At 53.9% G+C, this 22,545-nt stretch overlaps 8 protein-coding genes across 8 annotated transcripts; 3 read left to right on the forward strand and 5 right to left on the reverse strand.

The window, feature by feature from the left end:
• Positions 1 to 606: 606 nt before the first annotated feature.
• On the forward strand, positions 607 to 1,576 carry J4E83_004622 (uncharacterized protein; the record flags this gene model as incomplete). Its single annotated transcript, XM_049331549.1, has 2 exons — positions 607 to 822; positions 977 to 1,576. 2 exons carry the CDS (start codon positions 607 to 609, stop codon positions 1,574 to 1,576), a joined length of 816 nt encoding a protein of 271 aa, XP_049189323.1.
• Positions 1,577 to 1,767: 191 nt separating this feature from the next.
• Positions 1,768 to 3,370, reverse strand: J4E83_004623 (uncharacterized protein; the record flags this gene model as incomplete). The annotated part of the gene is made up of 4 exons (XM_049331550.1): positions 1,768 to 1,885; positions 1,939 to 2,658; positions 2,713 to 3,189; positions 3,249 to 3,370. The coding sequence occupies 4 exons, from the start codon at positions 3,368 to 3,370 to the stop codon at positions 1,768 to 1,770; spliced, it is 1,437 nt and encodes a 478-aa protein (XP_049189324.1).
• A 1,126-nt stretch (positions 3,371 to 4,496) lies between these two features.
• J4E83_004624 (uncharacterized protein) lies at positions 4,497 to 6,173 on the reverse strand (the record flags this gene model as incomplete). Its single annotated transcript, XM_049331551.1, has 2 exons — positions 4,497 to 5,382; positions 5,437 to 6,173. The coding sequence occupies 2 exons, from the start codon at positions 6,171 to 6,173 to the stop codon at positions 4,497 to 4,499; spliced, it is 1,623 nt and encodes a 540-aa protein (XP_049189325.1).
• A 461-nt stretch (positions 6,174 to 6,634) lies between these two features.
• On the reverse strand, positions 6,635 to 8,905 carry J4E83_004625 (uncharacterized protein; the record flags this gene model as incomplete). Its single annotated transcript, XM_049331552.1, has 3 exons — positions 6,635 to 8,168; positions 8,224 to 8,703; positions 8,751 to 8,905. The coding sequence occupies 3 exons, from the start codon at positions 8,903 to 8,905 to the stop codon at positions 6,635 to 6,637; spliced, it is 2,169 nt and encodes a 722-aa protein (XP_049189326.1).
• Positions 8,906 to 9,501: 596 nt separating this feature from the next.
• On the reverse strand, positions 9,502 to 11,896 carry J4E83_004626 (uncharacterized protein; the record flags this gene model as incomplete). The annotated part of the gene is made up of 2 exons (XM_049331553.1): positions 9,502 to 11,613; positions 11,663 to 11,896. 2 exons carry the CDS (start codon positions 11,894 to 11,896, stop codon positions 9,502 to 9,504), a joined length of 2,346 nt encoding a protein of 781 aa, XP_049189327.1.
• A 402-nt stretch (positions 11,897 to 12,298) lies between these two features.
• J4E83_004627 (uncharacterized protein) lies at positions 12,299 to 13,976 on the forward strand (the record flags this gene model as incomplete). The annotated part of the gene is made up of 2 exons (XM_049331554.1): positions 12,299 to 12,804; positions 12,854 to 13,976. 2 exons carry the CDS (start codon positions 12,299 to 12,301, stop codon positions 13,974 to 13,976), a joined length of 1,629 nt encoding a protein of 542 aa, XP_049189328.1.
• A 123-nt stretch (positions 13,977 to 14,099) lies between these two features.
• J4E83_004628 (uncharacterized protein) lies at positions 14,100 to 14,728 on the reverse strand (the record flags this gene model as incomplete). The annotated part of the gene is made up of 2 exons (XM_049331555.1): positions 14,100 to 14,160; positions 14,226 to 14,728. The coding sequence occupies 2 exons, from the start codon at positions 14,726 to 14,728 to the stop codon at positions 14,100 to 14,102; spliced, it is 564 nt and encodes a 187-aa protein (XP_049189329.1).
• A 4,727-nt stretch (positions 14,729 to 19,455) lies between these two features.
• Positions 19,456 to 22,428, forward strand: J4E83_004629 (uncharacterized protein; the record flags this gene model as incomplete). Its single annotated transcript, XM_049331556.1, has 2 exons — positions 19,456 to 21,256; positions 21,305 to 22,428. The coding sequence occupies 2 exons, from the start codon at positions 19,456 to 19,458 to the stop codon at positions 22,426 to 22,428; spliced, it is 2,925 nt and encodes a 974-aa protein (XP_049189330.1).
• Positions 22,429 to 22,545: the final 117 nt, after the last annotated feature.

The following is a 22,545-nucleotide window of genomic DNA, read 5'->3' on the forward strand; positions in this document are numbered from 1 at the left end:
CTGGCTACCAAGCGTCCAAGTAAGGCGCACGGGTGGTGAATGGGGCCTGGAAGCGGCGCTGTTCAACAATCTGCGCGGATGACGTCAGCGTTCAGCTTTCATCCCGCGGACTCCAGGGCTTCAATGGGGCGAAGACACGTCGCCAGAGTGTGAACGAAGGACGACGACAATCGCGGACCCATTAGCGCGATACCACCCGCGGCTACCCAGGTAGTATGTAGTGTCTCTAGGTTGCATGCGGACATTTGCGGAAAGATCGTCGCTGTTGCGACAGCCCCGGCGGAATCTAAACAGGCCTCTGTAGCCTACATCAGGATTGAATTGGTAGACAAGATAACCCAACAATAATGTGACCTTCTGACTTCACCATTCGCGCACCATGTTTTATTCACCCAGTTGTAGCGGTCATGCCTTTCCGTTGTGGTGGGGATGGGAAAGCCCTGGAGCGGCGATGGGGCTAGTCCAGTCTAGGGAAGGCGCACTCTACCTAGGTACAAGGTGTGAGGGTGCAGCCTTACCTGCGTAATTCTAACCTCTCACCCATAATTTATACATTGTTTGCGACTTCAACATCCAATATCAACTGTATTCAGCAAGCGCACAAACATGGTCCTGTCCGACGCCACAAAGGCTGACCAGACTGCGACCGCTGGCAAAAGCCAACTCATCGTCCGCTTCTACGACCCAGATGTACGCGCCAAGGACGCCCTCGGTCGGCAACTCGACGAGATACTGGCTTGGCCAGACAGCAGGCTGGAAGCGTCTCATAACTATGTTCAGATGCTCTTTCCGCTCCCAGAGGGTTCTCCATACAACAGTGAAGTAAGTCTTTCAGTTTACTGATGTCGTACCCGGGAGGTATTCGCTATAGTTGAAATCAACGTATATCGAAGTGCAGTCTTGTGAGTACCTCCAGGGTACAGCGAGAGTGCAACGATATCTTCGATCGCTTTGGCAACATGTTAACCATCTACAGGCCCCAGTCGTCAACCTCGAAGTGATGCAAGCATTCCGTTCGCGAAGTGAGCTACGGCAGAACCTACGACGAAGCTTCGAGCGTATGCTCAGCTTCTACGGCTTCGTGGTATCCAACAAGTCAGAAGCGGAGGCGGAGCAAAGCGAATCGTCTGAAACAGCCTCTTTCCCACCAGGCTCGCACACCAACGTCTCTGCATCCAAACCCCTTCCATACCACATCGTTCGCGCGCCAGATTATCGCAAGAAGTTCGCCAACTGGGCCATTAGGTTCGACCATAACCATCTTCGCATCACGCGTATCCTACGGTGTCTCCGCGTTCTGGGCTTGCAGACTGAGTGCACGGCCTTCTTTGACGCGCTTGAACGCACATTCGAAGACCCACAGGTCAGCATTAGTGATAGGAGTATGGGTTACTGGCGGCTGGCTGTTACGCGTCCTTTGTATTTGGCTCCTGATGATTCCAAGTGCAAGTGGTTGGTGGGTTGGGAGAAGGAACAGGAGGATTTGACACAGGTCGATGAGGAGAAGTTGGAGAATGCGCGGGATGGGGTGCAGAAGCAGAAGTCGGTCGCGTCTGGTGACGACATCGAGGGTTGAGTTGCTTGCGCTTCATGAGGATGTGGAAGCACGTCAACCTAGGCAAAGACTGAACACCCTGGAGCCTACATCGGGATTGAAGTAATCTTATATCGGTCCCTTGGGTTACATCACGCAGTATGGGGACACTGCTTGAAGCGTTGCTCGCTCTGAATAGACTAGGCGACGATGTAGCCACTTCATTGATGAATCTACATAACCATGATAAAGTCCGGGTCACGGTCATCGCCTCTGCCCTCAAACTCAGCATACTTCCCACTCGCCTTATCCTTGTTGATCTTCCGCACCCACAGAACATTCGCAGCAATCCTATCGACACGTTAGTAAAGATTCCAGCCAAGCGCAAAATCTCAAAAACTTACAAAACCCAAGCCGCGCAAAGCAAACCCAACATGATGCTATGACTCTTGTGGAAATGATTCTCCTTTTCGCTCTTCGGATACACGAAGCTAGCTACAAATCCACCTGCATTCGCAATAGCGAGCTGCAAGGCAGAAGTAGTCGCGCGCTTGTAGTGGCCAGCAGAGTTGTTGCTGTTCCAAGAGAGGATGCACGGTACAGTAGCGTACATGCCAGTCGCCATAAGGAAAGTCATGCCGTATTGGACCTTGGGGTTGGTGGATGAGCTGATGACGCCGTAGCCGATGATGGCAACGGGTAGGGTACATAGCATGATGGGGCCACGTAGAGCAAGACGATCGGATAGGAGAGCGACTGCTACAGTGAAGACTGATGCCACGGCGTAAGGAATGACGGTCCAGAGCTGTGCTTCGTTGGGGTCCTTGGCGAAGCCGTTGTTGATGATGGTGGGGAGGAAGAGACCGAAGCTGTACAGTCCGCTCAAGATGGCGAAGTATGCCAATGCAGTGAGCCAGACTTGGACGTTGAATACTCCGCGCTTGACTTCTGCCCAGTCGAATCGCTCGTGGGATGCGCTTTGCTCGCCGAGCCGGAATCGAGCGTGCTCTTTCTCGTCGGGAGTGAGGAATTTGGCTGATTCGATGGAGTTGGGTAGGAAGAGCGCGGAGCATACGCCAACGAGTACGGTCAGGAGGCCCTCCACGATAAAGATCCATCGCCAACTATATGTACAGTTAATCAATTGTTGTTGTTCGAAGCGGGCGGTTGTCTCTTACCCTTCAAGACCTCCAGCAGGTCCGATCGCATTGAGTCCGCGCGCCAGCAGACCACCAAAAGCACCCGACAAGGACGCTGCTGTATAGAAGATACCGATGCGCAAGGCCAACTCTTGTCTGCGGTAGAAGCCAGTAAGGTAGAGTACCATGCCCGGGAGCAGGCCACCCTCAGCGCAACCAAGCAACGCGCGAACAGTAACGAACGATGCGAAGTTGGTAACGAAACCAAGACACATTGTCAAGATCCCCCACACCGCCGTCAAGAGCGGCAGCCAGATCTTAGGCGACATCTTCTTCAGCACGAGGTTCGATGGTAGCTCACTGGCGATATACGTAGCGTAGAAGACGCACAGGCCGATTGAGTATTGGTGGTCGTTGATGTTGATGTCCTTCTCAAGACCCAAGATCTTCGCATTGCCGACATTCGTACGGTCGATGAAGGAGCACAGGAAGAGGAGAGCGAGGACGGGTAGGATACTGTAATTGTCAGCGCCATGCTATCGGAAGGAGACAGCGATCAAAGAAGTTCAACATACCGGACATCCATCTTAAACAACAGCGTCTTCGCAGCTTTCCCATCCTCACCAAACCCCGCCTCCAACCGCTCACTCCCACTCCCATTCTCGAATTTCTCATCGTGCATCTTATCCAGGCTCATGTTGGACAACCTCAGAAACCCCAATTGGTACAAGCAGAGAAAACAGAATCTGGAACGCAGCTCAAGAAAAGCGTTGACAAGAAACCCCGAGTGCGCGACCAGCTTACTTATTCCCCTCCCCTCCTCAACGGGCTCCCGGTAGCGCCATGTACACCGCAACCACCACCGCCGCTCCGAACTGCCCAGAAACGGCGCTACCCATGCTGACCCCATGGGGGCGGGCGCAAGGGTTACGGCACAATCGGGATTATCTGTCGTGCGATTGGCGGAGTTGTGCTGCCGACGAGTGAAGGGCTACCCAGACTGCACCAAGCTTATGCTTGAACCATGCCAAACCATGCATAGCGCTCTTAAGGCAGACAAGCGATCGGCAGGCTTGACATCAGCGTTACTGACTCGGGCGTTAGCTGTACGAGGAGCGGGCGTTGTTCTGTTTCCGAAGGCTTTTGTAATCCGACGTGGATTAGACAAGGGAGGAGTCGCGGATGGCGGCTCGGATGGTGTAGCCATATAGGTATGACATGGCGGGTTTTGTGGTTTGTTGATGAAAGCGCATGTGGAGGGCTGATCGCGGATCGGCGGTACCAAGCTTTTCGTTGTGCCCAGGTGCTGGATGGAGCGTGGACCAAGCAGTGCGAAGCCTTTCAGCCGCCCACTTGGACAGCTTGGCTGCCCCCGAAATTCGGTATGCCAACTCGACGATGAACTCCCAGGTTCCAGTGTCGTGGGAGATCGTCAACGGTTTTGTTGCATGCCCAGCTGCGATGGAAATATAGTCTGAAGCTTCTTTTCTGTTATCGCAGCGTCCTGTTTTGGAGATTGCGTGTGCTGTGATGCACGCGCTGTTATCGGAAGCGACCAAAAGCAGCAGGAGTGTTCTTTGGGTAACCGACGATCTGGCTATCGCGATCGCGATGCTTTGTTTTTTCTGTTTGGGTCATGAGACGTCTGTTGGATGATCAAACTGCCTGCGACGATCAAAATGACGCGTAAAACGGTCAATTCTTTTAGCTTTGTCATATGGTTCGCGTTTTCTCACAATTGCATCACGACTCATGGTGGACTGTGTATGGAAATTGACAACGATCATCACTTGGGTATGCTACGCCAAAACTACACAAAATGTCTACTCCATGGTCTTAAGATCAGGCGCAACCTCAAAGCTAGCATCTGTCTTTGCCTTGACATCCTCGACGCTCACACCAGGCGCGGTCTCGGTAAGCGTCAAAGTACCACGCTTCCGGTTGACTTCAAATACACACATATCTGTAATGATGGTGCTGACGCACTTGGCTCCCGTCAACGGCAGCTTGCATTCCTGAACAATCTTGCTTGATCCGTCCTTTGCGACGTGCTCAGTAGCGACCACTACTTTGGTGGCTTCTGGGTTGCTGACGAGATCCATGGCGCCACCCATGCCCTTGAACACCTTTCCGGGTACCATGTAGTTTGCTAGGTCGCCAGAGGCGCTGACTTGGAGAGCGCCTAGGATAGAGACATCGACGTGGCCTCCACGGATCATGCCGAATGACTCTGCAGAGTCGAATGTTGAGGCGCCAGGCAGGAGTGTGACTGTCTCCTTTCCGGCATTGATGATATCTGGGTCGAGCTCCTCCTCGGTCGGGTAGGGGCCCATGCCTAAGATACCGTTCTCGGATTGTAGCCACACCTTCACGCCGTCGGGCACGAAAGACGCTGCTGCCGTTGGGATGCCGACACCCAAGTTCACGTAGTATCCTTGTTTCAGCTCCTTCGCTGCTCGGCGAGCGATTCGGTCGCGACGCTCTGCCGCCTCGTTCTTGGATGATGCATCCGATGAAGCAGCGGGTTTCCGGAGCTTCTTGATCTCGACGTTCTTGGGAGCTGTGGAAGGAACGATGCGGTCGACGAAGATGCCGGGGAGGTCGATGTCGTTCGCGTCAAAGGTACCGATTGGGACGATCTCTTCGGCTTCGACAATGGTGAGGCGGGCCGCTTTGGCCATGATGGGGCCGAAGGCTTTGGTGGTGTATCTACAGTCGCTGTCAGAAACAATGCTCGGGGCACCGGAGAGAAACGTCTCTTACCTGAAGACACAGTTGCCAGCCTCGTCGGCCTTGTGCGCTCGAATTATCGCAACGTCGCCGGTCAAAGCAGTCTCCATGAGGAACTTCTTGCCATTGAACTCTCTGACCTCCCTCTTTTGACCAAAGCCAACGGCCTTTCCGTCTTTATCAAACTTTGCGGGGATCTCTCCATCTTGTAGCAGCGTGTTGACAGCGGTGGGTGTGTAGAATGCTGGGATGCCCGCACCGCCAGCTCTTATCCTCTCCGCAAGCGTACCCTGTGGACATAACTCAATCTCGATATCACCGCCCAAATACTGCTTCTCCAACGCCTTGTTATTTCCCAGAAAGCTGATGATGAGCTTCTTGACTTGTCCACTTTTTGTAAGTAGCGCTAAGCCTCCTACGTCCTCAATTCCAGCATTGTTGGAGACGGCTGTCAAGGAGTGCAGCGATTGCGGGCCGCGCTTCTTCATCGCTCCGATGAGCGTGTCTGCAACACCGCATAACCCAAAGCCCGCACTCAGGACTGTGGATCCCGGTTGTACGTCTGCGACCGCTTCATCTGCATCTTTGAAAAGCTTCGATTTAGAGCGGTCGATCATGGGAGCGCTTTGACTGATGCTTCGCAGTTGACCCGTGAATCGCCATCGTGGTGGGAGTCGCGCGGCTCGTAGTTGTGAGGGGAGAGGGCGTTGTGAATATAACCGCGCTGGCAGAGCTGCGAGCAGCCGGTACGACGAAGGTAGTGAATCCATTGTGACGCGCGTGAACAAAATCAGCAGAACAGTGAAGTTAAATCATCGGGTAAGGGAACTCAAGAAGCACCGACTCTGGAAGTACAGGCAGAGCTTTCGCGACTGTTGTCCGAAGGAACGCCATCGGACGCGTGCGAGGACCGCGCAATAGCTCTAACGTCATACATTTGACATCCATCGGCGTCATTTCAACTACCGAAGATGGAGCGACTTTCGAGCTTGGTGCGGGGCTTCATCTGCCGCGAAATCACATGAGGTTTAGCTTCTGGCGAATTCCGAGGTCGCGCCCCTCTCTCAGTTCCTTTGCGCTTGGCGACGCGTCCCGTCCCCATCCGCTCTATCACGCGCCGACGCGAGGTTCTGGGCAGCGGGAGATGGCTTCGCGTGTCTCCGATCCCTTCAGAGTTCCCGAGAAACTCGGGAAAATCACAAGAGGTCGTTAAACTGGATCGCGCACTACTTTACGGAAAGTTGAAGTCCGGCAGATTCATCCAATCCGTCCACAATGGGTTGCTATCGTTCCACGGAAGATCCAATAGCGCTGTGGAGAACAGATCCGAATTCGTCACAGTCTCGTTGACTTCGTTGTACGACATGGCTGAGAAGTCTAGTGTATCCGGCCAGTAGCTGGATATAGGATCTGGCCCCATTGTATGGTTTTCAGGCATCGCATCATTCACCTTGTATGACGGCGATAGAAGATCTGGTATGGCCATCGACGGTGGTGCAGGATCATGGGCTGGCAATTGTGGTAACTTCTCGATCTCCGGCGCCTGCTTGACGAGAACGCGTAAGAAGCGACCATAGACGACCGAAGCCCCGTTCCGGTGGATTGGTGTGCTGCCTATACGCTCAAGAACTGTTGCGGTATCTTCAATAAGATGTCGAACGCTTGGAGCAAGGCTCTTCTGCTTTCCGCCGGCCTCCGGCACGGGTGCACTCAAAGCGAGCGCTATACTTGCAGCGAAGCAAATCATGGTGACGGTGTTGTTCGGCATCGATTTGAGACGTGACTCGCCCTGGATCGCCGCACGCATAACGTTGAGTGCGGAGGATAGTGCAGACTTTCGGAAAGAACGTTTGACTTCTGGAGGTGCGCTAGGGTGGTTGAGGAGCATTGAGTAGGTTGAAAGCCGCGTGTGTGTAACAAGGATTTCGACATATGGAGGTAGTGTTTTGCTCTCCGGATCAGCGATTACGGACGGCCAGGCGCGAGACCAGCTGTCGAAGAAGCTCTCGATAGACCCGTCGATCTCCTGAGCGACCTTCGTCCCTACTTCTGCAAGACGATAGTTGTCACAGCGCGTGCGGACCTCAGCAAAGAGGTCGTCAAGATCGCGGCGGAGGACTGCCATGGACACAAGCGGGCCGTCCTGAGCATCGCTCCATCGATGGTCGTGCCACTTGTCGCAGTATTGGATCAGGCATGTCTTAGGGACACAGTAGCTGCGCCCGCGGGCTAGACAGACTCCACGCTCCAAGACAAACAGGGAAATCCATACTCTTTCTCTGCGGCGAAGAAGCCGCTGGCCCCATTCCGAATTCGGGTCGACGTCTTCGAAGCCGTCCATCGCCAGTGCTTTTCTTGCGTGAAGACATTCTGACTTCGGTATCTGTCTGACAAGCTCCTGATCGAACGATGTCGATGGCGTTATCACTTTGTCTAGCATTAGATCCAGCGCGATCGATAGTGCTGTAGCTAAATAAAGGCTCGTATCGTCGTCGCTCGCATGCGACCCCGGAGGCATCCAAGGAATACTGACCATGAAAGCTAGCACGATTTCAACAGATCTGTACTTTCGGGTGATCACTTGCTCGGCGAGAAATCTGCGGTGCAACAGTAGTCTCTTCGCCAGCGCCGAAGTTTCCGGTAGGAAAATGGCGGTCATGGCTAGCAAGGTAGTGAACAAAAAGGCAGAGCGGTTTCGAACAAATGGCAGCGTATGTACCAACGGGTCGAGTCCCCAACGTGTGTGTGCTAGCTTTTTGTGGAAGCTAAATTCCATTAGCTACGTTCTTGAGTCCAGATCCGAGGTTTGATATAACTTACTACTGTAGAAGCATCTCAGCTTCGTCCTTGGTCACAAGCCCAACATCAATCGGATCCAAGCCTGATCCCTGATCAAGATGCGCTTTCATTGGTAGAAAGAAGTGGTGAACGTCGAGAAAAGCGCTCTGCTGGCTACCATTGAATCTGTCTTCAGGGCTGGCGGTACTCTGGTTGTAAGACTGTGGTGTTGCAATCCGCAGATCCGAGGCCCGGGCGAGCAGCTGGAGTGGGTTCTCGACATCTTCAACAGCGAGTTGATCGTCGCTTGAAGTACCAACAAGATTACTCGCTGATATGTGAGGATGCACCTCCGAGGCAGGCGATGTGTTTGGGTTTTGATTGGAGTCTTCGTCCCCTTGCGCCTCGTTCAGAAGCTGCTGTAGTTGCTGCAGCGTACTCTGACTCGTAGCTGCATCTGATTTCCTCTTTTTGATGGCTTCCTCAACCTGGTATATTGCCTTCTCTAGGCCCGATCGTTTGCTATAAGATAGTTAGTCTCACCCATATACTCATGTCTAATCGCTTACTTCTTCACGCCCTTTTGCCGACCAATGTGAAATTCGGGAATTATGCATTCAATCCCGACGTTCTGGCAACGCTCGCATATTGGCGCGCCTTCTTCGCGCCGACACTTGATTTTGCTTTTGCGGCAATTCAGACATGCCGCTTGTTTGGCATTCATTCTTTGACACCCCTTTATGTTGCGCGATGATATACGATTGTTCCTCTGCCTGGACTGGAAGCCGCCGGCATAGTGTGGCTAACCGTATGTGGTTTCCAGCGTCGAATATGTAGAACAAGCACGGCCTGTTCGCTGGGCTCCGAAAAGAATGGTTCTAAGACCCGATCCTGTGATGCGATGTTAGGCAAAAAGGAAAGAAGATGGAGATTGAGGTGCCGGAGAGCTGCTCGGTGCATCAATCCACGTGTGGAGGTGAGCTAGCTGGTTGTGCGCTAGTATGGACCCTTGTCTTGGACATGGCAGGCGCGCCCCAGGTCAGACATTCGCAATATTCTGCACCGCCGCTGACAGAGGTTATCCATACCGGAGCATGATTTGAAATAAGATATGATTGGACCGAAGGTATGGCAGACTCTACAGCTATTATGGCTCGCTGCTGGCGAGCGTATACAAGACTGATGTGGCACCGAAATTTGGTAGGTAGCACCGGATGAGACATATTCCAGGGTGCAATGTGAATGAAATATGTATTGACTTCATGCAAGGGTATCTGTCTGAGCATTGCTACTTCCGTATAATGATGTCGCTTTATAAATTCATGAAGAAGGACCCGGAGCAGTGGCCTCTTCCTCTGTCGCTGCCCTCTCTTTGCCCTTGGTGCCTACACTTGCGTTCGACTCATCTTGTGGCTCGAGATCGGCCTCGGTCTTCTTTTCATCTCTCTGCTCGCGCTGTGCTTGGGCCTCTTCTTCCCTGCTTCTCGCCTCTTCTTCCTGGCGTTCCCTCTCTTCTCGAGCTGCCACCCTTTCGAGTCTCTCCCTTTCCTCTTGTGCGTGGACCATCCGCTCTCCAACACCAGGAAACAAGCTGGCAACAAACAGCGCAAAAGCGCGTTCGACTGTACGCATGCTGTCCCTGAACCATCCAAATCTCTGATCTCTCCTCTGCTGCAGAATTCTCCTCGCGGCTTCCTCGGGTGATAGGTTACCTCGATGTTGCGTTTGGCGCTGGTTGTTGGGCTGAGCCACGCGTTCGGCCAAGGCTCCGACAGGGAGAAGAGCCTCGAAGTGACGACGAACAACGTTGAACTGCTCTTGAAACATGCCGGCTTGTGCTAGATAAACCACACCTGCGACGATACCAAGCATGATAGGTCTATAGAGGCCACCACCTCCTGAGAAGAAGTAAACGAATGCTGCCAGCTTGAAGATCAGCCACATATGCCCAGCGACGTTGACCATACGATCGTTCTCTTCTGGTTGGTTTACGTTTCCGTTCGCGTTTTGATTCTGATTTTGGTTTTGATTCTGATCTTGATTCTGATTTTGATTTTGATTCTGGTTTTGGATTTGGTTTTGATTCTGGATCCAGTCCCGACGTTGGGTCTGGCTCATGTTGGCTAGCTGCCTGTGCAGCTCGAGGTTAGGGGGCGGATTCCCCCGTGCTATCTGCTGTCCAAGTCCATTGAGGAGCTGTCTGTTCTGAGCAAACTGGTTTGTAAAACTCTGAAACGGAAGTGTCGAAACCATGGGGGCAGTGGTGTATGTGCCTTGCTGATCGAAGAGAACGCCAACCGGGCCCTGAGGGCTTGATAAGAGAAACAACTCCGTTGGCGCATCTGCAGGCATTGCCTGAGTAGTGTTCTGTGTCTGTGGTTGAGAGGTAGTAGGCACAGCTGGAGTCATTATCGGAGCGCCTGGTATTGTGCTAGAAGAAGGTCCGAGAATCGGGGTGTTGATGGCTGTGGACATGCTTGATCGACTGGGGCTTCCGCCTTGTTGCCGATCGAGTATGATGTTCAATTCTAGTGCGTCCACTCTAATCTCGGTTACTGAGCGTCTCAACGCTACCACCTCGGGTTCTGTAGGGAGAAGGGCGAGGGCCCGCTCGACAACGTTCAAGTTCTGGTTGATGGTGTTGAGGTGTTGGCGGATGTGATCGATTCGCCAAACTGGTAGGTTCAAGGGAGGGGTGTTTGAAATTGAAAGTCGATCAGTCTGTGTCTCTGATGAACGCGCAGGCTGCAGCAAGGTTCGCACGTTTTCCATCTCGCGTTGTGCTTCCTGGAAGATTGTCTGGATGCGTGGCAATAAGCGCTGGGTACTGTCGTGGCCCATTGAGGGAATAACGCCTGGCGGGACCGGTGGACGACCAAACGCTAGCGGTGGAGCAAGACCGAATGCAGGAACGGGCTGTCGAATCTGCGCAGGTATATTGACCTGGTTGTATGTGACTGTCCATCGCGCCCCGTTGGGACCCACGCCTTCGCGTCGTAGTGGTTGGTCGCCATTTCCAGGGAGATTGGGCAGTCCTTGAGCGGCATCTGCGGGTCTCGGTGCGTCTGGTCCTGGCTGCTGAGATGTCGAGTCTGGGGTCTGCTCATTGTTCTGCTGTCCCTGTTGCGCCATGGCCTGTGTGAACTGTTGTTGTAGTTGCGGGGGAAGAGGCAGAGGGATAGGGACCGCGTTTGCTTGGCCCGGGATATGATGGTGGTGCGGTGGTAGTGGTGGGAGTGAGTGCGGTCGAGCCTGTGGCAGCACGCGGAATGGGTTCGTCTGCAGAGGGTTTGCGGGTACAGCCGGGGCTTGCGCAGGGCGGAAAGGGTTCGGGACAGTCGCGGATCGTGGCGTAGGTGACGTTGGAGGGTTCCCAGTAGTCGGGAGCTCCCGCAGAACCAGGTGGAGGCTCTGGTCCTTGTTCTCACGTAGCTGTATTCGCCATCAGCGTGGGTCTACCGCACGTGGTTGACAGCCCTACATTGTCAACACCAAACACATTGCTCAGTGTATCGGCATCGTTGGCCACTACTCTGCCGCGGTAGATGAGGCGCATGCGCTCTGGGGCAGGCTTCGAGGGCGCGGCATCCTGTATGCGGCTCCGGAGCTCTTTGACCGTGGTGGAAGCGGGGACGTCTGCGAGGTTCACACCACCCTCGAAGTCAGACGAGGGTGAAAGGATCTTGAGGTTGACTGTCTGCGCTTCTTCCGCCATGGCCGCTGTGTGTACCTAGGTAGTGAGGGACTATGGTGTGAGGTGAAGAGTGCAGGTGGAAGTCGGGAAGTGACGACGTGTCCGAATTAGAGCCTGGTATCAGCTTAGGACCACGGTCGCGCCTGCCATTTGCTATGAAGTCCAGGCGGATAATCTGAGCGTCAGTGCCGCCTCGCCTTTGGATGTTTCGAGAAGCTTGACCTGTGCACGCGATGCATTGAACTGGCCATGTCCAGCGGTAGACGCCGTTGCGCGCTAGAGCCCCGTCGCCGATGGATACGTCATTGGTCAACCGAGGAAGTTGATTTTCCCACCACGCGACGCCATAGCCGTCATCTCGTCGCCGGGGAATTGGCCGTCTTCTGCACTGCAATATTCGAGACCGATGCATACAACATAGCCATGGCGTCTTCCTGTTCGCGCCAGCTCATGCGAGCCCCTCTCCGCCCGCGATTCCAAACTCCCGCACACCGACAGGCGCGCCTCTCCTTCCCGTCTCGCACCTTCTCCTCGACACGCGCAACATGTGACAAGCAGAACTTCCACAGGAAAGAGTCCTTCAGATCACGGCTGAACTCTGCACTCAAGAACACCAAGATAAAATGGGAGCCAATACCAATCGCACTCGGCGTCGGCTTCCTCGGCGCATTCCAGCTCTATCGCATACAACGGAGGGAGAAGCACACCGAGACTGAGAGACAGAATGGCGAGGAAGGTGCAGTGGACAACCAGGGCCGACCGAAGAAGCGCGAAAGGATACGACCGAGCGGACCCTGGACGGTCCAGGTCATGTCGACGCTACCTCTAAAGGCCCTCTCGCGAGTTTGGGGACGTTTCAACGAAATCGACATTCCATACTACCTTCGCGTACCCGGCTTCAAGCTCTACTCTTGGATCTTCGGTGTCAAGTCAGCAACCATCACCCTAGTAGTGACATCCAATGCTAACAAGCCACAGCCTCTCTGAAGTCTCCGAGCCCGATCTCCACGTCTACCCTAACCTCGCTGCTTTCTTCTACCGCACCCTAAAACCCGGAGTCCGCCCTCTCGACCCCAACCCCAACGCCGTCCTCTCTCCCGCAGACGGCAAAGTCATCCAATTCGGCACCATCGAGCACGGCGAAGTCGAACAAGTCAAAGGCGTGACATATAGCTTAGATGCGCTTCTAGGCTCCACCAAGCCCAGCACACCCGCCCAAAACGTCGCGAACTCTCAGGTCGTCACAAGCGAGCATGAGAAGACCGCAAAGGACGAAGAGGATACTGTCCGCGCAGATGAGGAATTCGCAAACGTGAACGGCATCTCGTATACCTTGCCCAACCTGTTCTCAGGACCATGGCCAAAAGGCGGAAAGCCATCTGAAATGCCTACGGATCAGTCCACCGCACCGGCTGCTTCATCTGAAGCCGAGGTACGCGCCGAGATGGCCTTGAGCGAAGCTGAGCGCCCATGGTGGGCACCCGCATCCAATAAGACACCTACCGCACTCTACTACTGTGTCGTATACCTCGCGCCTGGCGATTACCATCGTTTTCACTCTCCGGTCTCATGGGTCGTCGAATCGCGCCGTCACTTCGCTGGTGAACTATACAGCGTATCCCCATACCTACAACGCACCATGCCCGGTCTTTTTACCCTGAACGAGCGCGTTGTCCTGCTCGGTCGCTGGCGCTGGGGTTTCTTCTCCTACACACCTGTCGGCGCGACCAACGTCGGATCCATCAAGATCAACTTCGATCGCGAACTCCGCACCAACAGCCTCACCACCGACACTGCCGCTGACCGCGCCGCCGAAGACGCTGCAGCGAGGGGAGAACCCTACTCCGGTTTCGCCGAGGCCTCTTACACCTCCGCTAGTCGCGTACTAGGCGGTTATTCTCTCAAGCGTGGCGAAGAGATGGGTGGTTTCCAACTGGGAAGTACAATCGTTTTGGTGTTCGAGGCGCCAAAGGGTATAAGACCCAGTCTCGACGAGGGCTTCACTGGTATGGAGAGGAAGGGTGGGTTCAAGTGGAATATTGAGCAAGGAATGAAGGTCAAGGTTGGAGAGGCTTTGGGATATGTGGAGGAGACCCAGTAGTAGTTGACTCGCTCTACTCATGCATATACAGCAAATGATACCATCTAGCAACTTCGATTTTGTCTCCATGATGCATGCGCGTTGAAGCGATCTGTGTTTCCGCTGAATATGAACAAGTGCGTCTCATTTCATCCCCTTCCCTTTGATACCCTTGTTCTTTGTCTCCTGCTCCTTTTCTCCCATTCTGCTTGTTTTCAGCCCTGCCGCTTTACGGACGCCGCAACAAACAACACTACAGCTAATACAAACCGGAGAACTTTTCCCTCGAACAGAATTGATGTAATCTCGGCCAGTACGAAGCCCATAACCTTGAAGGAAACAGATGCTCCCTCAGGAAACAAGAGTGCCAGAATGACCAGGATCATGAGGAAGCAGACGGTGAACTCGCGATCACTGGTATAATCCCGGCGCTTTACTCTGGAATGAGGCGAACGATGTTTGACAGAGACGGTGGGCGGCTTCACCCGGCTGGATGCGCCGTCTTTGGACTTGATCTTGATGTAGGTGGTGTGAGTGTGAACGTGATCGTCGTTGTCTTTGTTGTCTTTGTTGTCGTTGTTGCTGTTGTCGTCGTCGTCGTCGTCGTCGTCGTCGTCGTCGTCGTCGTCGTCGTCGTCGTCGTCGTCGTCGTCGCCGCCGCAGATGTTCTTGTACAAATCGCCGCAGCCAAAGTCGACCCAACCGTCGTCAGACCCCGTGCTCGAGGGGGTATCATCCGTGGAGTAGTCGGTTTCGCCATCGGAGGCGTTCATAGCGGGTGGAAGTGGTCGTTCTGCTGGCAAGTTAGGAAGATGCGTTTCAGGTGCTAGTGGGTGGCAGACTCATGGTAGCGTGGGAAAGGGCAATATAGATACTCTGGATGTTGCGCCGTCAGCAGTGAGTGGAAGGAGTATTGAGCGGTGGTATATAAGAGAGTTAGCGGAACGAGGAAATAGTGAGCAGGCGGCAACGTGGGAGGGAAAGAGCGCCCGGACTAGATCTAAACACGCCCGAACGCGACTTCCGGACTGCGAGATCACCTGGACTGTCGGATGAGACTGAGTGCATGTTTTGAGTTCATGCATATACAGCAAATAACACCATCTAGCATACCCGATTTTCTTCTCATCCGTTCTCGAGCTTGAAACTTTATTCTAGTTGCGTGCTGACTGGAATCTGCTCTACATCTCTCGTTTATCAGTATGAGCAAGCTCTGCTATGTATCCTGTTTTCCTTCCCGTCGTTCACACTGCTGGTCTACTTCTCACCCATTATTTACCCACCTTACATGACCGAGCACATCAATCCTACAACGACCATGAATGCCACAATCCAACAAACAGCGAACATGAACAGCATGAATCCGAATAGGAGCATTGCAATTCCAATTACGAGAGCTGTTGCCGCGCCAGCTGCCATCAAGATGTAGAGTAGCCCAGTGTTGCGCTGATCGCGGTAGTGTTCTGCTGCTGAGACAGAGTGGTAGGGCTCGACAGCGTATTGAGTGCGGTAGGCATTGTGGGTAGCTACGTGGCCGACTTGAGAAGTGTTGGGGGCATTGCTCGTGACGGCGTCGCAATGAAGATCAAAGCCGAAGATGCGGAGGTAGACGGGCTGGTCTGTTTTGGTGTGGTTGGGAGCCATGGCGGTAGAGAGCGGTGGTTCTGCTAGAATGTCAGTACAAAGGAAGCTATCAATGCTTCTATACGGCGTACCTGTAGCAGTACACAGATTGGGTACGTTGAGGGACGTTGTTTCCTGCGCAGCGGACAGCGAGCGGAGTGGTCTGCTGTTGGTCAATCGGAGTCGAGCTAGCAAAGACGGGTTGAGTAAGCGAGATAGTGAAGGTGACACAGAACCAGGACTATGTCTGAAGACACTTGAACTCTAACTACTGCCGTGCAAGTCCATGCGAGATGTCAATTGACATTGAGTACATCTTTAATTCCTCATAGCAAGAGTCATATGACGAAGCATACCTAGCATAAGCTTCTCGCACCATGTCTTCCTGAAACTCTAACCACTCTTCATCGTTCTAGCCTCCACCTCCCACGACCTCCCCATCCGCATCAACAATCTCAAAATTATTAACCTTCTCACCACCACCCTCATCATTAACCTTCCCCCTATACATCTGCGCTCCAACCACCATCCCGCATATCGCAAGCACGAGAAGCACTCCCCAAATCATATAAATGAACAACACCTTCTTCCTCCTGTACTCTCGTTCCTTCTCCGCGTCCGTAACAGGAGTCTCTGGTGTGTGTCCGCGCCGAAGGTGACCCAGCTCTATGTCATCGGGGTGGGCGGGTGCGCGCTTGAAGAGGCGGGAGATGAGGGTTCCGTTTTGTGCGGGTTGGGGGCGTGGTGGGAGGCTGTCTGGGAAAGGCGAAGTTGGTGAGGCAGGTGAGGTGGGTTCTGGGACGGGGTGGATGACGATGAGGGGTGGGGAGGTTGGTGGTGAGGGTGGTGTTGGATGGTCTTGATGCGCTTTTGACGGTGGTGAAGGTGGGTATGGTGGTGGCTCTTGTTCTTGTGGGATTGCCGGGAGTTGGGGTGACGGCTCGAATGCTGACGGCACTTCCCCTGTTCTTGGGTATAGTAGCGTGGATAATGGGCGGCGTGGTTGTTCTGATGACTCCATCGTGGCAGTCTGAGGCGGAGGTAGGTCGGTGGTTGATATCTTCATGATTTCGGCGTATAAAGACCTCGTTAGGTTGCTTGAGGTTACGGCGCTTGGGTCAACCTGGGTAACGTATTGATACGGTGTGGTGAGAGGTACCAATGGAAAATGAGTGCCATTTAGGCGCAGTACAATCGGTGAGCGCACAGACCCGAAGTAGAAGTGAAGGTAAGATTACTTTGAGATTAGTGTATTGTGTGACGCAACTGATACTTCTACGGAAGTCGTTTTCGAGTTTCCTTTCAGGTTCCGTTCTCAGCGTCCATTGTTATCGATGGTCGGTCGAAAAGATTGAGTAGTAGTGTCCAGCTCGACCTCCCCATGCGTGAGACGACTTCTCTTCTTCGTTGTCCAACGATCACAGCCCTTATTGATAGCTCTCATGTTCTGCCCATTCGTCCTCCCATTCCTCTTCACCAATGATCTCACCGCTGTCGATGAGCGAGGTAGACCTGCAACGACAGCATCTTCCAAAACTTTCACGATCCAGAGGTCGAAATGTGTCGTAAGCCTTTTCCTCCTGCGAAGTCAATCCAGCCATACGGAGATGTAAATGCTGGTCAATGTGCGGAAAGGAGCCGTCTGTAGGGCAGCTCGCGGCATGTATGGCTGATTCATTTCTAAGTGACCAATAGAAGCAATTCCGCAGGCACTGCATTCTGAAGTTGTCTGTCGACGCGTCGGCTGTGTCTCTGTCGATGAACGAATTGCGTATGGCTACGTGAACGGGTCGAGATCTGGGTTCGTTGCCTGGGCGCAACTCAGGTGCTGCTACGCGCCAGTCTAGGAGACGGCTTTTGTTTGTCCAATAGGTCGTGTTTGCGTATGACAATCGAGTCACCACATCAACCATGGCGAAACTGCCCAGAGAAATACTGTTGACGATAATCTGTGCTGGTAATTTGCTGATGGCTCGTAACTTTGGATGTAACACTTCACCGGCTTCTAGATGGATCTTTTGACTGGTACCGAGGATCGCTAGGCCGGGGACCTTCTTGGAAACTATCGTCATGGAGTATACAGGCCATTTCGAGGTGGGAGTCTGGAAATGTGCTCCCTCTTCGAGAAAACGCTCAGGTAAGTGAGTAGAGTGATAGTGAGAGTTGTTGAACCAGAAAGCAAAATCGTTGGTTCGAACGACATGGTGTACCGTTTTGATTGGGAGAAATTTGTAGACTATCAAGCGCAGTTCTGTGGGTAGATCGAGAAATCGGAACACCTGTTGATCGGCCATGGTCGAGAGAGAAGGTTGGAGAAATCTGTAGTTTGTATTGAAGTGGTCGTAGTAAGGACAACGCTCGTAAAGTTTCAGTGGAGAAGTTTCGGGCAACGGAATTGAGAATTGCGCAATCCCATTACGTACTGATTGAAAGTTCACTTAGTCGTAGTCAAAGTTTGCCTATAGACGCTTTGTGCGAGATCACAAGGCTACATTTTGGTTGTCATTCAGTGGTAGCGCGATGATCCGTGACGACGAGCTGCCTACAACTTCCGCAATCCATACGGTACCGACATGAGAATCTACTCTTGTTGAGAAGTATTGCGGTAATAACCAGCTCGCGCGCGTGCGAATATCGGGGTTCGCTTTACCTGAGGTCTTAGTACGCTCTTGCGAGATGATTCGGCATTACATCAATACTAGAAGTACGATCGAGAAGAGAAGCGCGTAATAATGTCTCATACAGAGATCGTTCCTGGCAGCGCCGCACTTGCGCATACAGTAGTCCCCACGCACCTCCAAGGAGGCGTGCATAACCGCCTCACCGGCATAGGTTCGCGTCGTTTGTTGTCCGGTCAATGCCGGTAAGGTGTCGGAGAGACCGACAATTGAGTTTGGCTATATTGCGTGCATGAAGTGGCTGATGGTCAGCTTTTCGAGACCTCAGCCTTGTGTTGAGATTTGTGTGAAAGTGGTGCAACGTGGAAGCTCAGGAAACCTTACACAGGCATCAGAACCGAAACGATAGGCAAGCTAGTCTAACGCGGCTAGCACATGTCAGACGCCAAAAATAGCCCCATGACATTTTTCGGAGCTGAGGGAACATGAGCGAGATGATGCAAATCCGCTCGCTTTGAGATAGTCCGTAATAGTGATGATGCAATCTGCCACTCTAGGCATTGAGCTCTTCAAACACGTCGCAAATGTCACGATCGCACAAGAAAAGCAAAACACTCAGTGTACAATAATGAGACGCGAGATGTATAGTTTGCATACCCCAGGCGATACGCAGGGGCGGCTGCAGCTTCAGGCACGTTGAGCAGAGGAGGGCTTGCAACGCCGCCTAGACTAACAGCTGCTGTCCCCACTTGGCGTTCTTGTTTGCAGGTTCCATCCGCCGGGCTATGGGCACAGTGTATGTATCTGGATCCAGCGACGTTTGCTGTCGTCTTCTGTGTCACTGGGAGGCGGGAGTGCAGGCACAGAACGGGGAAGACGAAACGTCGGTTGCGCCTTGGAAGCCTTGAACAGCAGAAAGGCGTTAGAGGCAGGGAATTGGCAATAGAGCACTGCCACGGCTCGCGATATCAGCAACTTGGTCCGGTGTTAGCTGCTCCGGGACTGGTCTTGCCTTCTCCATGTCATTCCATTAGTTCCGCATGCCTGCACGTGCGGCGGCTTGGGCTGATCACCTACGCCGTGCATCTATGTAGCTCGATGCATTGTACTTGAGGAAAGCTGTCCAACCGCGCGATGCAGTCTTACCCGGGTATAGTCTATGGTTGCTCAGTCTCGTTTTATTATTAGCTGAGCGCGTCGTCTCCGCCCCGCCATCGACAACCTGCTCTGAGGCGGAGCTTGAAGCTGTCAACACTGCAATGCCTAACTTTCCATGGACCAAGTCGAATCGGTCGCACCAATCTGTCGACATCTCCTCGTCAGGGCAGCATTCGCCCGTACCACCTGGTAAGGAAGCATTTGGGCGCCCAATCGCCGGCGCCGCTGACGGGCAAGCGCTGGCAGTGAATGAGCACGTCGCCGCGCAGCGATACCATACTTCAGACAGCCAGCAGGCGCCTGTACAGGCTCAGCAGCCTCCTGTGCAACAACAGCAGGTCTCGGCTGGCGCTCCTCTACAGGGCCAATATAGAGAACAGTTTCCTCAGCGCACGACGAGTCACAGGTTGAGTTCCCATCTCCCTCTAGGTCAGTCGTCGCCGTCGCAGGTTTACCAGCAACAACCCGGCCCCGCGCCAGTGTCTGGTGCTGAATCGCCTCATCGCGGCCCCTATCAGCCCCAGCCTGCGCCTTCTGCATACACGCCAGAAGCCAAGAAGCCATCGCTGCGCAGTCGCATTGCAGCCGGAGTCAAAGGGCACAAAGATCAGGAGGCCAAAGCACAGAAGAACGGCCTGGGCAGACGACAGTCAGTCCGGAAGAGCGACCCCCGCGCGCAGGAGTATCAGGCGCAGGAAGAGAGCCGTGTGCAGCAGTGGCACCAGCACCAAGGGTCGACTTCCCATCTGCCCGCCTCGAACGAGCAGGACGAAGACAACCTCGATCCCTTCCTGCAGAAAGACGATACGCCCCAGGTACCGCCCAAGGACATCCAGTACCAACAGAACCTGCCGCAGCCTCAGCAGTTTGCGCCGCAGCCGCGTCAGGAACAGCAGCCGTACAATCGGCCCCCACTTGACAGGGTAAGCACGGAGGGAAGCTATTCGACCCAAGGCGGGGTAGACCAATACAGCCCTGAGCAACACCAGGGCCAGGGTCTCCAGCAGCCACGGCACCAGCAACAGCAACAGCAACAGCAATACCAGAGCTACCAGCCAGCTGTCCAGCACCCACAAGCCTCGGGCGACTACCAGGCCTTCAACCCACAAACCGTGCCCAGCCCTCTGCTCCAGAACGCTCAGCTGCACGGGCAAGGTGGCCCAGTCTCGCAAGACATCCAGCAAACTTACTACCTGTACCAACAGCAGCAAGCTAAACTCCAGGCCCAGGGCCATTCGCCGCTAGACAACGCGCAGCAAAACACGCTGTATCCGCAGCAGTTTGCGTCGCAGCTTCAGCCGCATCAAGACCAGCAGCAACAGCCTCAACCTGGCCGGCCAGCCTCGCAGCAGCAGACTGACCTGCAACCCCCACAGGCGTCTCGCCAGCATCCTCAGATCGCGCAAGAGGCCCAGTCGATCGAGTCGCAGCGCCGTCCCCCTTCGTCCCACCAGCTCGCCCCGCCGTCTCCCCTCCAGCCGCCGTCCCACCAGACCTACGACGCGCAGCATCCCCAGTCGTCCGATCTACTGCCGACCAACATAACACCCCCACACGCGCACGACAGCATGGCGCCTAGTGCTCAGAGCAGTGCTAGGAACACCATCAGGAAAGCGAACGATGGCAGCCAACCACAGCCGGGCGCAACGTCGCGAGAGTCGTCCATGCTTTCACAGCCTCCCGCTCAAGGTCAGCCCCACGGTCAGCCGCCCGTGTCGCCGGGCCTGGCAACATTCGACGCTAACGTCGTTCCAACAGCTTCGCAAGGACAGCCATACCGCGGTGAGAAGCAGCCCCAGCAGGTCTCAGAAATGGGACGGGCAACGCCACCGCCGAGGACATCTGTCGCCGATATGTCAGAGGAGGAAATCGAGAAGCTACAAAAAGAGCACGATGTCTTGCGTGAGTACAGTCTCTTTGGACGAGTTGATTGCATCTAACACAATACAGGCGAAAAGTACCAAAAGGTCAAGCGATACTTTTTCGAGCAGCAGTCACAGGTCCATCAGCTACAGAACACCCTCGCAAACCAGCGTTTGTCTTTGTCTCGTACATCCTGGGATGACAGCGAATATGCAACACGATTCAATCGATTGGACGGATTGATAGCACAGCTGTCCTTCTCAATTCGCAAAGACTGGAAGAGTATACCTTCGTGGCTACACAAGGTGGTCAACAAGACAGCTGTTGAGACAGGCAAGCAAGAAATGACGGCTATCGGCCGCGCTGTCATCTCGCAGTGGCTGGTGGAGAACATCTTCGAAAAGTACTTCCACCCAGACCTCGAGCCGGGCTTTTCGACGCAACTGCAATCGATCGTCTCCAACATCCGCAAGTTCTCGCCGCCATGTCATAGCGCCGAGGATGAAGACACGCTCGCTGCGAAGATTATCAACTGGCGGCTGGCCACGCTGGAGGGCCTTGCGGACACTTTGAGAGCACCACAGGCCACAGCCAATCGCGAGGCGCTCACTGAAACACTCAACGAGAAGCTTATTGCGTTCCTCCAAATGCACTTGAATGACCCTGCGCCTCCAGATCTCAATGGAGGTGTGCCTATGATCATCGAACTCGCCATTAGCATCGCGCAACATTTGCCCCTTGAAAGCCGTGAAGTACACATCGAGTACTTTTATCCTGATCATAGCATCGTTCCCGATTTCATGAAGATTGAGTCCGGCATCCCCGCGCTGACGGCACCCATCGTGGAGCGGGACGATGCCGACAGAGCTTCGATCAGAAGCATGGCTTCCAGACCTGACGACAACATGTCGTTGGTGGAACAAGAGCAAGCACAGCTACAGGGAAGCCAACCACCAAGAGAAGATAAGAAGCGCGGCATGTTCGGTTTCGGTGGGTCAAAGAAGCCGACGGCTTCTCCTGCTACTCTGGGCAAGCGCGAATCGTCGCTCGGTCAAGGTGGCAGCCAGCAAAGTCTTACGCAACATCCGCCGGGTAGCTCTGGTGGACCAAAGGACGAAGCGCCGCCACCACGTGTGCGTATGGCCGCCGGTGTCTTTGTACAGATTCGCGGCAAGAGCATTTTGATCAAGGCGCCAGTGTACCAGACATGAGCGGCCCTGATGCGACAATGATAATGAAGATGGACGATTTGGATTGAGCGATCTAGCAAGCAAGCGTTTGTTTTATTTCCTTTTCCACTTCTACAAAATATGCTTAGGTTCTGAGAT

The sequence above is a fragment of the Alternaria metachromatica genome (assembly GCF_023757995.1).
Source record: "Alternaria metachromatica strain BMP 0045 chromosome Unknown scaffold_8, whole genome shotgun sequence".
NCBI classification, from domain to species: Eukaryota; Fungi; Ascomycota; class Dothideomycetes; order Pleosporales; family Pleosporaceae; genus Alternaria; species Alternaria metachromatica.